This window comes from Rana temporaria, chromosome 5 (genome assembly GCF_905171775.1).
Source record: "Rana temporaria chromosome 5, aRanTem1.1, whole genome shotgun sequence".
NCBI classification, from domain to species: domain Eukaryota; kingdom Metazoa; phylum Chordata; class Amphibia; order Anura; family Ranidae; genus Rana; species Rana temporaria.
In genome coordinates this window covers 269,871,634-269,888,815 of record NC_053493.1, presented here as the reverse complement: position 1 = coordinate 269,888,815, position 17,182 = coordinate 269,871,634, and the positions used below count along the sequence as shown (strand labels likewise).

The window sequence follows — 17,182 nt, the reverse complement described above, 5'->3', positions numbered from 1 at the left end:
TCCAGCATGCTCCTCATAGGAAGGAAAGTTACACCTGCCCAGAGTCATCCTAAAATCTTTTGGATATCCTGTATTCTCTCAAGCAGAACACCTATGGAACTCACTGCCACCTATTGTCTGGGGAGCACCTTCTCTGGGTGTTTTCAAAAGTAGATTCAAAACATATTTTTTTTAAAGCGGAGTTCCAACCACAATTAGCATTTTTTAAATGTATGTCCTTTCATCCTGCGTTTTTATAATATAAATCTGGTCACTTACTATTTTACAATCCGCCGCCGATCCGCATAGATATTCAAAAAATATAGTTTATAAAACTATATCTACACCGTTGCCATTTTGCTTGTGGGCATTGTGAAGCCTACAGGCACTTACTTCCTGGAAGTCTTGGATGGGGAGTGATAATTGGACAGCGCACTGCATCCTGCTAAATGATGACACACATTTCCCAGGAGCATTAGAGGGAGATGATGTCAGAATCCTAGGTGGTTTTAAAGGCAGATTTTGTGGGACCGCATAGCAACAGGCATTTCCAGATGAGTAAAAAAAAAAAAAAATCTTTCTTTTTTTTTTACTTTTTTAGTCGTAACTTCGTAAGCTTCAATTTAAAGCAAAATAGTTTTTTTGATGGAGCCTCCACTTTAACCAGGCTCAAAGAGTAACTCTACTTTTGTTAAGAAACAAAAAACAATCCCCTCTGGGTGATCTATGTACATTGCAAGGATTTAAAAAAAAAACTTAGTTGCAGATTCCTCCCTTTTGTTATTCTGAAGAAATAGCTATTTGTTTGTGTCCAGGTGCAATGGGAATGGGGGTGACTTGTTCATTACTGATCAGTTGCAGGGCTCTAATGATGAAAGTAGCCGTGTCTAAATCCCTTTAGATGTTATTAATTCTATGGGAGTATCTTACCAAAACTGAAATGTTTGTTGCAGAGGTTGACCAAAATCTGGTTTGTATCTTAGTGCAGAGTTCTAGAAAAATTAGTGAGCCAATCACACAAGCAGGAAATTACATTTCTGGGGGATATAGGAGGAAATGGGATTATAGCGGTGCTGAAATATCATACGAAATAATAACGAATTAAGATTTCAAATTTTTAATAGTGTCATAAAAACATAGTATACAATACAAAAAAAGAGAGCAAGGTTCAATAAAAACAGAGTACTAAAGCAGACAACAAACTGTATGGGTCGCTGAACTCCCCAGATTATTTTAGATGGTGGTCGCATACGGTGTTACGTCCCTATATATAAGGGGCTTCCTCAGGGGAATATATCGGGACCACCAATTCAGCAGTCAGCTCTGGTCCTGATATATTCCCCTGAGGAAGCCCGTTAGAGCAAAATATATAGGGACTTAACACTATATGCGACCACCATCTCAAATAATCTAAGTTCAGCGACCCATACAGTTTGTTGTCTGCTTTAGTACTCTGTTTTTTATTGAACCTTGCTCTCTTTTTTGTATTGTATACTATGTTTTTATGACACTTTATTAAATAATTCTAAATCTTAATTAGTTATTATTTCGTATATGATATATGGCACCGCTATAATCCAATTTCCTCCTTGTACCTATATCAATTACCTTGGGATGAGGTGCGTTCTACCTTGGAACCACTCAGATCGCCCCCTTTTTCTATTTCTGGGGGATGTTCCATATTTCCTCTGTATCCAGGTTGCCATATTGCATTGCTTTTTACAGAAAATTACAGCATTGCAGATTGAAAAGGAAATGTAATTTTTAATAACGTTATATTACAATATGGCTTGTGTTGCAGTTATATACTATATTATTTTTTTTATTTTCAGTATTTTCCATCATGTAGGAAAGCTGATCATTCAGCAATCACATTGCATAACAGGAAATTAGCAGTGTTACCGTTTCTTGGTAACATATTGGTCTGTGCATGGCCGCCATGGTGCCAATAAAATTGTATTGTCAACTGTACCTTTTTTTTTTTGTTTCCAAAATATGCATCATATGGAATGAAATTTGGTTGAAAAAAATGTATTTTTCAATGCTGTTGGGCATTGAAAAAATTGGCCCCTCTTACTTTTATTCTAAGCATGAAAGAACTAAGAAAATGGGCTTTTAAACTCTCACTTACATACTTGACAAACAAAAAAATGTAAGTAAAAAAAAAAAAAAAAAGTGGCTAAAAATATACTTTCCAATAAAACAAAACAAAAAAAAAGGATTACTATATGTAAACTTTAAAGTTATTTATTTATATACTCTGGCAATTAAAGCATTAACCACTTCAGCCCCGGACCATTTTGTAGCTAAAGGACCCGGCCACTTTTTGCGATTTGGCACTGCGTCGCTTTAACTGGCAATTGTGTGGTCATGCGACGTGGATCCCAAATAAAATAGGTGTCCTTTTTTCCCCACAAATAGAGCTTTCTTTTGGTGGTATTTGATCACCTCTGCGGTTTTTATTGTTTGCGCTATTAACAAAAATAGAGCGACAATTTTGAAAAAAAATCTATATTTTTTACTTTTTGCTATAATAAATATCCCCCAAAATTATATTTAATTTTTTTTTCCTCAGTTTAGGCCGATACGTATTCTTCTACATATTTTTGTTAAAAAAAATCGCAATAAGCGTTTATTGATCGGTTTGCGCAAAAGTTATAGCGTCTACAAAATAGGGGATAGTTTTATGGCATTTTTTTTTTATGGCGGACACATCGGACACTTTTGACCCATTTTTAGGACCATTGTCATTTTTACAGCGATCAGTGCTACAAAAATGCACTGATTACTGTTAAAATGACACTGGTAGTGAAGGGGTTAACCACTAGGTGGCGCTGTAGGGGTTAAGTGTGCCCTAGTGAGTGATTCTTACTGTAGGGGGGCTTGGCCCGGCGTGACACGTCACTGATCATTGTTCCCGATGACAGGGAACAGACGATCACTGACACTGCCACTAGGAAGAACGGGGAAAGGTTTGTTTACACTTACCTCTCCCCATTCTTCAGCTCTGTGACCCGATCGCGGGACACCGGCAGTGATCGGGTCCAGGCGTTCCGTGGGCGCGGACACGGAAATCAGGACCGGGTCGCGCGCGACCCGCGGCTGGGATCTTAAAGGGGACGTACCTGTATGTACTTTTGCCCAGCCGTGCCATTCTGCCAACGTACAGCGGCGTGCGGCGGTCCTTAAGTGGTTAAACAGCACAGCCAAGGGGTTTGATTTACTAAAACTGCAGAGGGCAAAATCTGGTGTAGCTGTACATGGTAGCCAATCAGCTTCTAACTTCAGCTTGTTCAATTAAGCTTTGACAAAAAAAAACTGGAAGCTGATTGGTTTCTATGCAGATCTGCACCAGTTGTGCTTTCCAGTTTTATTACAATAATCTCTATGGGGCAGATCCACAAAGCGAGTACGCCGGCGTATCTACTCATTCCCATGCTCACTTTCCAGGATTAAAAGATCCAACTTAAAAAATACATGAAAAACACACATTTCCATGTTGGTGTGCATATCATCCCTCTGAAGAGGTTAATAGCTGGTGCCGATTTCATATATTTTTAGCATTTCATCGAAAGCATGTCGCTGATCATGTAAAAGAGCTGATTGTAAACTTAGGCCTCGTACACACGACAGAGAAACTCGACGTGCTTGGCACGTCGAGTTCCTCGTCTCGTTTTGGGATGAAGCCGCCGAAGAGCTCGGCGGGCCGCCTTCTCCTATAGAACAACGCGGCCAACGAGAAAATAGAGAACATGTTCTCTATTTTCTCGTCGAGCTCCTCGGCGGCTCCATCGAGCCAAAACTGTACAGACGACAGAGATTCTCGGCAGAATCCGGGTTTTGACCGAGTTTCTCGGCGAATTCTGCCGAGAATCTCTGTCGTGTGTACGAGGCCTTACAGTGTATGTTCTATCTCAGCTTTGCAATGTTACTTGAAAGAATGAAATTTGGAGGAGTTCCATGGGAAAATTGTCTTATGAGATAAATCCCTGTAGGATCTTTTTCATAGAAGAGCCATACACATTATTTGACCCTGTGTTACAGTAAATGTATCTGTTGCTGTTGTGCTTATGACCTCAAATCTCAGGCTCTTCACGCTTGTGATGCACAAATTGAAGGCCCGTACACACAATCGGATTTTCCGATGGGAAAAGTGTGATGGCAGGATGTTGTCGGATAATCCAACCGTTTGTATGCTCCATCGGACAATTGTCGGGATTTCCGCCAACAAATGTGGGATAGCATGCTTTAAAATTTTCTGACAACAAATGTATGTTGTCGAATTATCTGATCGCGTGTACCCAAGTCCGTCGGAAAAAAATCCAAAGTACAAACACGCATTCTCAGAAGCAATGCTAACCATAGCACAACATTAGCGGAACGTGCCCAAATGGTGGTGCTAAAGAGCTGAATAAACACGTAGTTTTGTGTTTGTTGGCTGACAATTCTTTGCCGTTTGTATGCAAGACAAGTTCATGGTCAACGCCCTTCGAACAAAAGTCCTACGCATTGTCCTACGCATTGTTCGATGGAAATCCGATCATGTGTACGAGGCTTAAAGGGGCTGTAAAGTTTCATTTTTTATCTTATAAATAGGTTCCTTTAAGCTAGTGCATTGTTGGTTCACTTACCCTTTTCCTTCGATTTCCCTTCTAAATGTTTTTTTTCTTTGTCTGAATTTCTCACTTCCTGTTCCTCGGTAAGCTTGTCCCCATCATATGAGTCGTTCTGGGTGGGGGTTAGTCAGTGTGCTCGCCCCCTCCCTTGGGACTGTGTTCACAGCGTCTCCCCGCAGGAATGTAGTCCCAAGGGAAGAGGCCAGCACACTGACTATCCCCCAGCCAGAACGGCTCGGATGATGGGGGCAAGCTTACTGAGGAGAAGCAGGAAGTGAGAAATTCAGACAAAGAAAAAAAAACATTTAGAAGGGAAATGGAAGGAAAAGGTAAGTGAACCAACACTAGCTTAAAGGAACCTATTTAGAGAATAAAAAACAAACGTTTACAACCCATTTAAGCTTTCTGGATCAGTGTTAACATTGCCACGGCAATCAGTCAGTTTTAGTTTACTTAACCTCTTCAGTGCCACTGTGGCATCCTTACAGACGTTCCAGTGGCACTGAATAGGTTAATCAGAGTACTGTACTTACCCTTTGTTGTTGAATAAACCATTTCTTGTCTTAGGACCATTAGCTACTTAAAACTTGCTTTGTAAATTAAGAAAAGCTAAATGGAGTTGTGATTGCTGCCATTAGTGGCTTTTTAGATTATACAAACAATTATTGTCTTCATTATCTTTGAACAATCCCGTTTACTAAACCATTGTGCTTATATCCGACGTACAATTTTTCCCTTGGAGATTATTATTTCCAGCAGAGTATTTAATTTAGCTTTTGCTGGCGGTTTAAACAAATCAAATATTATGACACGTGAAAGCACATTGCTCTGTACATGGGGGGTGAGTATAGAATGTTGGCCTATTAAAAATTTAATAAATAAAAGCATGGGGTACCTGTAATAGAAACGGACATTTTTTATGGTTGAAGAAAGTCGTATAGACACTGCATCATGAGAAACACTATAATAAAAGCAGGGTCGCCAATGTATTTATTTTAACAAGACAGGTGTTGTAGTGGCTAACCACAAATATATGTGTTTTTTTTTTTTTTTACTCATTGGCTCCATTGCATTAGCCATTCTAGTGAACAACTAGTTAACTAAATGCACAAAACGAAAGCTGGCACTTTTACATGTCTGCTGTAGAATTGGAGGTGCCTCACATCTCAGAGTGATCTCACAGCAGGGCTCAAGTCCTGCGGGAACGCAGTCCCTGCACTTTTTTCACAGCAGGAACGCAGTTCCCTTTGCAGGACTAGAGCAGTCCGAGCCGCCCGAGCCAATCCTTCACTAAGCGGCGATGCTCAGCTCGAGTCATTCTCAGGGGCAGGCGAACCTTAGTAATCCTTTATGTTATTGGCCGCTTCCTGTATATGGATTCATCGGGTAGTGTGCGGGTATTCCATCACTACCTCAATGCCGCAATGTCTCCTGGGAGCTTTTGTCATTGTTCCTCGGAGACATTGCAGAGGTTTGCTACGAGTTATCGCGGGATTTAGAAAGAACTTGCTTAACCTCCTTGGCGGTATCCCCGAGCGTGACTCGGGGTGGTTTTTCCATGCTAGGATCGGTATCCCCGAGTCACGCTCGGGGTAGATGTGCAGAGCGTGCAGCGGCGCGGCTTACCTTCTCGCTGAATCCACAGGCTTGGTTTACTTACCTTGTCCCTGGATCCAGCGATGCATCCCCGCTGTGTGAGCGAGCGGCGTCCTCGCTCGATTCACAGTGTCCCCGTGTGCCGCCGATCTCCGTTCCCTGCGACGCAACGACGCACGGGGGCGGAGAATGGCGCCAAATTCAAAAAAGTAAACAAACACATTACATACAGTATGCTGTAATCTTATAGATTACAGTACTGTATGTAAAAAATACACATCCCCCTTGTCCCTAGTGGTCTGCCCAGTGCATAATTATAATTATTATTTATAATTATTTATTATATTATAATTTATAATTTTTGTTTTTAAAAAAATGTCATACCCGGGATGCCTACTAGACTCTTGTTTGGTCAGATTTAAATGAGTTATTCCTAAGAATTACAGGCCTACAGAATAAAACGCCAAATTTCCTTGCAAATAATTGTACCGCTTTTGGTACGTAATTCCAGACAGAATCATACCGCCAGGGAGGTTAAAGTTCTACCCAATGAATCCATATACAGGAAGCGGACAGTAACATAAAGGATTACTAAGGTACAGTGGATCAAAAACAAACATGCGGATTAAGTAATTATGCATATGAACGTATCATCATTTTTTTTTTTTTTTTTTTTTTTTTTTTGGTGGGGGAGCGGATCTTGGGTGGGAGTTCCCACACTTTTTTCCCCAGGACTTGACCCCTGTCTCACAGGCTCATTTTAATACTGTCTGTTAGTAGTGAGGACTTACCCACACTTTCCAATAGGCGAATAGGAAAGTACTGGATGTAGCTAGCTCTTGAAAATGATAAGAAATGCTACAACTTGAATATGAGGGCAGAAATGTTAAGGTCCATATGGGCATATGTGAGTGCCTGCTAGTGAGTTTTTGGGCAAGTAGGAAAATCAAGTAAGTTGTCAGATAAACAATGAACTGTGTTACAAAAATGGCTATAGGCAATTTATTCTAGCAGTTTTGTACTACTAATGCCACGCACACACGATCGGGCTTTTGCCTGGCCAAATCACATCGGAATTCCAACGGAATTCCATCTGCGAAAAATAGAACATGTTCTATATCTATCTATATCGTAATTTCCGATAAAAGAACTCCGATGGGGGTCACACACAATCGGAATATCTGATGGAAAAGGTCAGTCGGACTTTTTCCATCGGAAACTCTTCTTAACTCTTACTCTTATGCCGCGTATACACGATCGGTCCGTCTGATGAAAACGGTCTGATGGACCGTTTTCATCAGACGAACCGATTGTGTGTGGGCCCCATCGTTTTTTTGTTTTTCCCATCGGTGAAAAAACGTAGAACCTGTTTTAAAATTATCTGATGGTTAAAAAAACGATAGAAAAAAACGATCGTCTGTGGGGAAATCCATAGGTTAAAAATCAACGCATGCTTAGAATCAAGTCGACGCATGCTCGGAAGAATTGAACTTCATTTTTCTCAGCACGTCATTGTTTTTTACGTCACCGCATTGGACACGATCGTTTTTTTTTTAACTGATGGTGTGTAGGCAAGACTGATGAAGGTCAGCCTCATCGGATATCTGATGAAAAAATCCATCAGACCGTTTTCATCGGATTGAACCAATCGTGTGTACAGGGCATGACTCTTCTTAGCAAGATTCAGCAGTAGAGTGTAGCCAAACCTGGGCACACAGATCTTTTTTTTTGTAGGCCCTCATCTGTAGGGACAGGGTAGGAAATGGTAGGCTTGGAATGAGGAATACTTCCATTGTTGGCAACTAATTTAAATTCCATAAAAATATCCCATTGATTGCGCAAACCAATCAATATACGCTTATTGGGATTTTTTACCAAAAATATGTACCTGAATACATATTGGTCTAAATTGATGAAGAAATTTGTTTTTGTTTTTTTCATTTTTTTTTTATTGGATATGTTTTATAGTACAAAGTAAAAAAATATTGTTTTTCTCAAACTTGTCGCTCCTTTTTTGTTTATAGCGCAAAAAAAAATAACGCAGAGGTGATCAAATACCACCAAAAAAAGCTCTATTTGTGGGGGGAAAAAGGACATCAATTGTATTAGGCTAAATCGTCACATGGCCGTGCAATTGTCAGTTAAAGGCACATCGCAAAAAATGGCCTGGTCAATAAGAGGGTAAAACCTTCTGGGGCTGAAGTGGTCAAAGCAACATGTACTAAAATATGCACATTTTAACCTTTTTTTGTAATCTTTGGAAGAGAGATTAGAAGGTTAATATTTGTCTACCTACATGGCATCTGCCCATTAGGTGAGGCATACATAGAAACAATGGCTGGACAAAGTGCTACAGATGTGTTTGTTTATCAGGGGTCTCAAAGTGGTGGCCCTCCAGCTGTTGTGAAACTACAAGTCCCATGAGGCATTGCAAGGTTGACAGTTACAAGCATGACTCCTTCAGGCTTAGGCACGATGGGATTTGTAGTTCTGCAACAGCTGGAGGGCGACCAGTTTGAGACCCCTGGAACTTTGAGGTGACACCCACCAGTCATTACCAAAGGACATGGGACACGCAATGGTGCTTTCCATCTAATTGGTGAAAGTGGAAAACCATTTTAAACAATGCAGGAAGGCCCAGTTATGTTTTAAACATGTTCTATATGTTCAAGGGTTGTGATGAGGAAGAGACAGAAAAAATACCATTAAAATAACCTTGGATAAGAAATGTAGACAAATGTTTGTAAAGGCTTTATCGATTTTCATGGGGCTAGGCACAGCTAGCTTTGCTTTTGCAAAATATTAATGTGAATGTCTACTGTCTTGCTGAAATCTTTTTGTTCTTTGCTCAGCCTTTTTTATGCAGAGGTAACTTTAGTTATTTCTGGTTGTTTTTGTCTACTCGCTCTACAGTCTTCCCCTGCTATGATGCAGGCAAAAGTGTGAGGTAGCAGATACGTATGTTGCAAGACAGTAATTCTTTATTTTAATACAAAAAAAGGCCAACTCCAGAAAAGCCAGATTAAATCATTCCTTTCACTTTTTAATGGGATTTGGATGAATAGAGTAAAATATGCACTTTGCATTCATTGATAGCATCTTTAGGTTGAGGTAATTGAGTCTTTTTTTTCCCTGACTGAATGAATAATGACTTCATCTGATCCTCAGCGAGGCCTGAAACTTAGACCGCCTTTGTCAACGCAAAAAGATCTGGGCTTTGAAACATGCTCTACTTCCCTGGCTTAATTTTTCTTCATTTTAATCCAAAAACCTATTTTTCTCAATAATTCAAGCATAAACTATGTAGTAGTTGAAACAGCGGAAATTGCCAGATATTTGTCCTTGTTTGGCTGCATTTTAAATGCAGCTGATAAATCAGCCACTGTGGTCCTTTGCTCCTCCGTTCTCAAGGGAAGGGGCAGCCTGTACACAAGCAAGTGTGGTGGAATTTGTCTCAACTATTTCACGTTCTCTAAGAGCTTCCCATTATGTACTGGAATGTCATGTTGGTACTCATACAGTGAGGGTTTACAGAGATAAATAACTCTCAAAACTTTTGATTTTTTTTTGCTGAGCATTTTTATAAAATGGCCACAAAATCCTTTTCTGCAAATTCTTTTTACTATTCATCGCTTTAAAAAAAATGTGTTTGTATACAGCCACTCCATATCTGCACAGCATGTCATACTGACCAGCTCTGTACACAAAGCAGCCCCGATCCTCCATTTTTTGGCACTCCTGGCCCCTCCCCCTGCTAAGTGCCCCCAGAGCAAGCTACTTGCTCTGGGGGCACTTGTGACTGCTTATTACTGAGCTGCCTCTGTGTGTCTATGACCCCCCCTCACTGGCTGTGATTGACCGCAGCAGGAGCCAATGGCTCCTGCTGCTGTCTCTCACACAATAAGGGTGCTGAGACCCAGGAGAGCTTCTGCTCTCATGCACATTGCTGGATCGGGATCAGGCTCATGTGAGTATGGGGGGGGGGGGACTGAGGGGGAAGCTGCATACTGAAGGTTTTTCACCTTGATGCATAGAATGCATGAAGGTAAAAAAAAAACTTCAGACTTTAGAACCACTGTAACTGCAGCAGAGAAAGATCAGGTCTACTGCACGGCTAGACAGGTCCGTGTTGTATGACAGAAGTGTGTACATTTCAGAACTTGGAGGACTAAAATGGAAATTCTTTGTCAGGGTAAACGGCTCCTTAATATGTATTTCATCTGTTATGTGTGTTGTGTACAATAGTTATTTTGTGTCTCCTTCACTTACAAGCAGGACATTGTTAGAGCGGTTTCATTCCCAGCTAGATCTTTATTATACATTATTTTTATTTTTTATTATATTTGTAGAGGACTATGAATATAGATATAGGAATTTGCTGGGAATTGATGCAATATTTTGTAGTCTTTGTAGTTAAAAAGCATATAATTAAAACCAGTGCCCAGACCATGTAAACAACAATCACTGCCCAAATTGTAATGGTTGGATACACTGTAAGTACCTTGAGGATATTAAAGGAATATTGAAAATCTTTTCCCTTTGCGACTTTGCACAGGCTGTTACAGAGCTAAAAGCATTGTGTTGGTTGCCTTTGAGGGTGTCGGGGCAACACTGACTCTTCCTGAATTTTGTGTCTACACTTTTGCTGTGCCCCTGCTTTTTCCTAAGCAAATGCCTCCCAAGGTAATGTGACCCCCCTGCAACATTTGGGAGCTTACATTCAGGTTAGCCCACTTTGTCAAAGCAGATAATCCAGTTAAATTTAAAGGGGTCAAGCAGACTGGAACATTTATAAGAGTTGTTGCTAGCTGTTGTAACATGTGTGATTTATTGAACAATATTATTTGTAGCAATTTTGTATCTTGCAGCTTACAGAAAAATAAATACAGTATATACTCGAGTATAAGCCGACAGGAATATAAGCCGAGACACCTAATTTTACCACAAAAAAAAATGGAAAACATATTGACTCGAGTATAAGCCTAGGGTGTCCATCTGCATGCCTCACTGTGTCGCACTGTGCCCATGCCTCACTGTGTCCATGAATAGACTGACGTTTAACATGGGAGTCTATGGAAGGGGTACCCGGCTTTGAAAAATCGGTGCTCCCTGGCCATAGGTCCCCCGGACAACAATCTTTGTTTGTGTGCCAAGTTTGCGGTCCAGAGGACCTACAGCCGGCCGATACCGGGTCCCCAAAGTCCGGGAGATCAGGCGCAAAAAGGTGACTTGAGTATAAGCCGAGGGGGGGCATTTTTTAGTACAAAAAAATGCTGATTGTATAGAGTCATAACGCCTGTCAGCTTAAAGTAAAGAAACTAAATGCGTGGAAAGTCAAAGGAAAATTCTTCTAAAAAGGATAAAACATAGCATTAAGATAATTTGATTCAGAATTGATATGCATTTTTTTTTTTTTTGAGAAAAAACAGGTAGGATAGCACAAAGATTTAATATTAATAGAGTATAAAGGTGTCTTTTCACAGTGAACAAAACAATCTGTACCATTGTTATGTATTTTTTGGACATAGATAGCACATAACTAGAGCTTATGAAATCTATTTTGCCTTAAAATATGCCTTAACATATGTTCTCTCCTTTGGTCAGGTGGGACTGTTGGACCTTGAACTGAACCAGTTGACAAAGGCGCTTTTTCTGGCTCTGGTAGCGCTCTCCATTGTAATGGTAACCTTGCAGGGCTTTGTTGGCCCATGGTATCGCTACCTCTTCCGGTTCCTCCTTCTATTTTCCTACATCATTCCAATAAGGTATGTGTATGTAGCAAAGAAAGGCAGGGATGTCTAATTTCACTGAATGTTGCATTTTTTTGAAATATACACTTGGCTTACATTGTGAAGGAAATTGATCTTATCAGGAAACAGAGTGAGAAAGTGCTTGCAAATCTGCTGATTCTTGAGAGTTCATTGCAAAAAGCAATACTGTTTTATTTCTGTGCAATGTTCATTTTACTAAACTAATCAGGATATCCAATCCATTGTAGAGCATGAATGTATTTATAAGGTTCTTTTACCGATTGTATGATACAAATACTGCACACTACATATCCTGTTGTTACACACAGCTATTTCTAGCCTACAATATTTGTACATATTGTGTTGTATAATAAATGAGTAACTCCTAGAATGTTGATGCATAAGATTTATGAGTACAACCCTGGCCAAAAGTTTTCAGAATGACACAAATATTTAATTTTCACAGTCTGCTGCCTGTTTTTATGATGGCAAATTGCAAATAATCCAGAATGTTATCAAGAGTGATCAGATGAATTGCAATTAAATGCAAAGTCCCTCTTTGTCATGAAAACAAGCTTAATCCCCCCCAAAAAAATGTCTACTTAATTTCAGCCCTGCCACAAATGGACCAGCTGACATCATGTCAGTGATTCTCTTGTTAAAGGCGGCCATACACGCTCGTATTTCGTTCGTATTTCTCACCGTTAGTGGGCTGCAGCAACAGCCGATTTTCGTGCGGCAAGCAAATTTGATAAATCCGACATGTTGGAAATTTTTAGAAAAACAAATGATTTTCTGATCAATGATGGGAGAATTGTGCGAGAAATTTAATAGAAAAAAAACGTGCATGTGCAAGAAAAGAATATTCCCGGAGAGAAAAGAATATTCCCGAAGAGAAACGAACATTCCCGGCAACATGAATATTTTTTCGGCCGAATTTCGAAAATCAATGGTGGCATCATCGGATCACAAAAAAAAACGAACTTTATGATTTTGAAAAGAAAATTTGTTCGAAATTTGACCGTGTATGGCCTGCTTTACATAGGTGTCAGTGTTGACGAGGACAAGGCTGAAAATCACTCAGTAATGCTGATTGAGTTAGAGTAACAGACTGGAAGCTTTAAAGGGATGGTGGTGCATGAAATCATTGTTCTTTCTCTGTTAACCATGGTTACCTGCAAGGAAACATGTCATTATTGCTTTGCACAAAATGGGATTCGTAGGCAAGGATATTGCTGCTACTAAGATTGCACCTAATTCAACCATTTATCGAATCAAGAACTTCAAGGAGAGAGGTTCAATTGTTGTAAAGAAGAAGGCATCAGAGTTCCATCAGAGTGCCCAAGAAAGTCCAGCATATACCAGGACTGTCTCCTGCAGTTGTTTCAGATACAGGATCGGGGCACCACCAGTGCACAGGAATGGCTGCAGGCAGGCGAGTACATCTGCACGCACAGTAAGGAGAAGACCTTTGGAGGATGACCTGGTGTCAAGAACAGCAGCAAAGAAGCCACTTCTCCCCAGGGACAGGCTGATATTCTGCAAAAGGTACAGGGATTGGACTGCTGAGGACTGGGGTAAAGTAATTTTGTCTGATGAATCCCCTTTCCGATTGTTTGGGGCATCCGGAAAAAAACTTGTCCCGAGAAGAAAAGATGAGTCTACCATTAGTCCTGTATCAACAGTAAATCATTCCTAAGACCATTCATGTGTGGGGTTGGTTCTCACAATTTTGTGTAAGAACACAGCCATAACTAAAGAATGGTACAAAAACATCCTCTGAGAGCAACTTCTCCCAACCATCCAAGAACAGTTTGGTGACGGACAGTGCATTTTCCAACATGATGAAGCACCTTGCCATAAGGCAAAAGTGATAACTAAGTGGCTTGAAGAACAAAACATCAACATTTTGGGTCCATGGCCAGGAAACTCCCCAGACCTTAATCCCATTGAGAACTTGTGGTCAATCCTCAATAGGCGGGTGGGAAAAAAAACACAAATTCTGACAAGCTCCAAGCTTATGCAAGAATGGGCTGCCATCAGTCAGGCTGTGGTACAGAAGTTGATTGACAGCATGCCAGGGCGAATTACGGAGGTCTTGAAAAAGAAGGGTCAACACTGCAGATATTGACTCTTTGCATAAACTTAATGTAATTGTCAATAAAAGCTTTTGACACTTATGAAATTCTTGTCATTATATTTCAGTATACCATAGTAACATCTGACAAAAAGATGAAGCTGCAGACTTTGTGAAAATGTAGATTTGTCATTCTCAAAACTTTTGGCCAGAGCTCTAATATTACTGAATATAAAAGATGTGGCCTGCAAGAAAACACTTCTCAGGAATGTTGTTCAGATAGGATGTGTTACAGAGTGCATTTGCAACATCTGATGTTTGGGCGTGAGATATAACTATAGTTAATATATAATATAAGTTAATTTAAAACATGTTCTTTTGAATGTGTTTACATGAGCCACTTGTGTCTTTTAAGATGTACATAGGAATATAATTAAGTAGCATAATCTAGACTGATTTTCAATCTGTGTTTAACAGCCAAGTGTTAGGTGGTGTATGGCCACGGTCTGGAACACAGTGGTGTCAGTTGATGTCGGCTGTGTGTAACAGCTGTTACGTCTTTTGCTGATAGTGCCAGAAATAATCACAACATGGTGCTGTAAACTGAATATAAGTGGCACAGTACTGGTGATGCTGGAGGATAACTACCTTCCTGTATCAGTCTCTATCAGTTGCCAAGGCCTAGTACTTACAAATGGAGCTTCTGATCATTAGCGGAAACACTACATGATCACAAAGTGTTCACAGCAGTGTGGTCCAGATGCTATTTAACATACAGATTCATCTGAATTGGTTCACTAGCATGTAGGAAGAAATTTAACAGACTTACTAGACATCTTGGTGGTATAGTTAACTAAGATACAGAGCTAAGTAAGCACTGAATAGGGAAAGGGTAGGATTCAGTATTACTTTTTTTTTTGTTCCAGTGACACAATTTTGGATTTTTAGAATAAATACATCTACCCAGGAGAAAGACAGCAATAAAAAGAAAAATTTCCTACCCAAAATTAAAGAAGAAAGACTTTGGCCTTAGCTACATCTTAAAGTGTTAGACCCAGATTCACAAAAGAGATACGACGGCGTATCTCCTGATACGCCGTCGTATCTCTGTTTTAGGGTCTTCTTAACTATGCGACTGATTCATAGAATCAGTTACGCATAGTTAGCCCTAAGATCCGACAGGTGTAATTGTTTTACACTGTCGGATCTTAGGATGCAATACCGCGGCTGCCGCTGGGGGGAGTTCGCGTCGTAAACCAGCGTTGGGTATGCAAATTAGTAGTTACGGCGATCCACGACGGTTTTTCGCGTTCGCTACGTCGCTGCTAGTCTAGTTTCCCGTCGCAAAGTTAGTCGTCGTTTTTGGTGCCCTAACTTTACACAGCACACGTATGTGCTGTATAAAGTATGGCTGTCGTTCCCGCGTCGAAATTTAAAAATGTTTCCTTCTTGCGTAAGACGTCCGGGAATACGGAAGTACGCTACGCACGTCGCCGTTCGAAAAAATGACGTCACTTCGCGCAAAGCACGGCGGGAAATTCAAAAGGGAGCATGCGCAGTAGGTTCGGCACGGGAGCGCGCCTAATTTAAATGGCACACACCCCTTTGAATTATGCGGGCTTACGCCGGAGGCCGCTTTCTCGCAAGTGCTTTGTGAATCAGGCACTTGCGATGAAAACTTGCGGCGGTGTAACGTATCTACGATACGTTACGCCGCCGCGATTCTACGTGAATCTTGCCCTTAGTTCCTGAAAAAATGTAAACACATGACACCCCCGCTACCTCCCTTGTCCCCGCTGTATTTACCTCTGGGGTTGCCAAGCTTTAGCAACTCCAAAGCTGCTCGAGTAGTTTGGGATGTCAATTTCCTTTTCTTTCTGTTCTTTGTCAGCTTTTCCAGGATGGAATAGATGGATTCTGATTGTCCACTGTTTTCAGGTGTCCGGTGTTAGTTCACCTTTGCATGTGTTCAGTGAACTAACCCTTTGGGGACATCTAACATCTGGGAAGTTAAAAAACAAAAAAAATCACTTTCATTTTGCTTTAGCAAAGGCCTTTATTTTAGATCTTCATTAAGGCCCATGGATACATTTACTGGTGGCAACACCTAACTTTTGGATTGCTTTAGATCTCTCACACAAGAGGTTGTATTTACCATGGAAGGATGGTTATAGTGTACTTTTTTTCAGTTATTTTCCTAGGACTGTATAAATAAACCAATATTTTCTTGGCAGTTTGCGAGTGAACCTGGACATGGGAAAGGCTGCTTATGGTTGGATGATCATGAAAGATGAAAATATTCCTGGCACTGTGGTGAGGACTAGCACCATTCCTGAGGAGTTGGGACGCTTGGTGTATTTACTTACTGACAAAACAGGTAACCTCGACCGACTACAGAAATGACACTTTTTTTGCTAGAGTACATTGCTTCTCTTTTTTTTACCCTGTTCTGTTCACACAAAATTCACATAAGCAATGGTGAGTGGCCTGTTAGCAGAGAACAATAAAGGATCGCCAGAAACTTTTCTGGTATTATTGGATTCATTGCTTCTGTGTTTGTTGTTTAAGGTTGGAACAGATTTGATGCTCGCCCGCCCGTCTGGCCGTGTCACTAATTCACAGTGTCCCATTAAAGGAAAACTACAAGGTCAGGCAGCGTCTGTGGCTGTTTACTTGTAGTTTTCAATGAACTAACATGGCGCTGTGGAGCGCCATGGTAGTTCATTCTCTCTTCCTGACAGATTGTATCTGCTTGTCCATACGGGATGTACAGTATGGGCAAACAGATAAACTGACAGATCTGCTGGAGACCTGCATGGCACCAGCGATCTACTGATCGCTGGTGTAATGCTTTATAGCAGGGATATGCAATTAGTGGACCCCTAGCTGTTGCAGAACTACAAGTCTCTTGAGGCATAGCAAGACTCTGACAGCAACAAGCATGACACCCAGAGGCAGAGGCGTGATGGGACTTGTAGTTTTGCAACAGCTGGAGGTCCAATAATTGCATATCCCTGCTTTATACGCTCCAAAAAAAATGCAAATTTTTTACCTGCGAAAAAAATGTGCATTTATAATATTTTTCTAAAAAGTGAACTTATCATTTAATGATTTTCTCATGAACTGATTCTTTAATGATTTTCTCAGGCGATAAGTGCAAGTCT

The 17,182-nt window shown here is 40.6% G+C and overlaps 1 protein-coding gene across 2 annotated transcripts in view; it reads left to right on the top strand.

Moving 5' to 3' along the window:
• ATP9B (ATPase phospholipid transporting 9B (putative)) overlaps positions 1 to 17,182 on the top strand; it is a 448,810-nt gene that overhangs the window by 320,039 nt on the left and 111,589 nt on the right. For both annotated transcript variants that reach the window (XM_040353855.1, XM_040353854.1), the window contains exons 12-13: positions 11,796 to 11,956; positions 16,253 to 16,395. In XM_040353855.1, the coding sequence (XP_040209789.1) occupies positions 11,796 to 11,956; positions 16,253 to 16,395 (304 nt within the window). The remainder of the gene's footprint in view (positions 1 to 11,795; positions 11,957 to 16,252; positions 16,396 to 17,182) is intronic.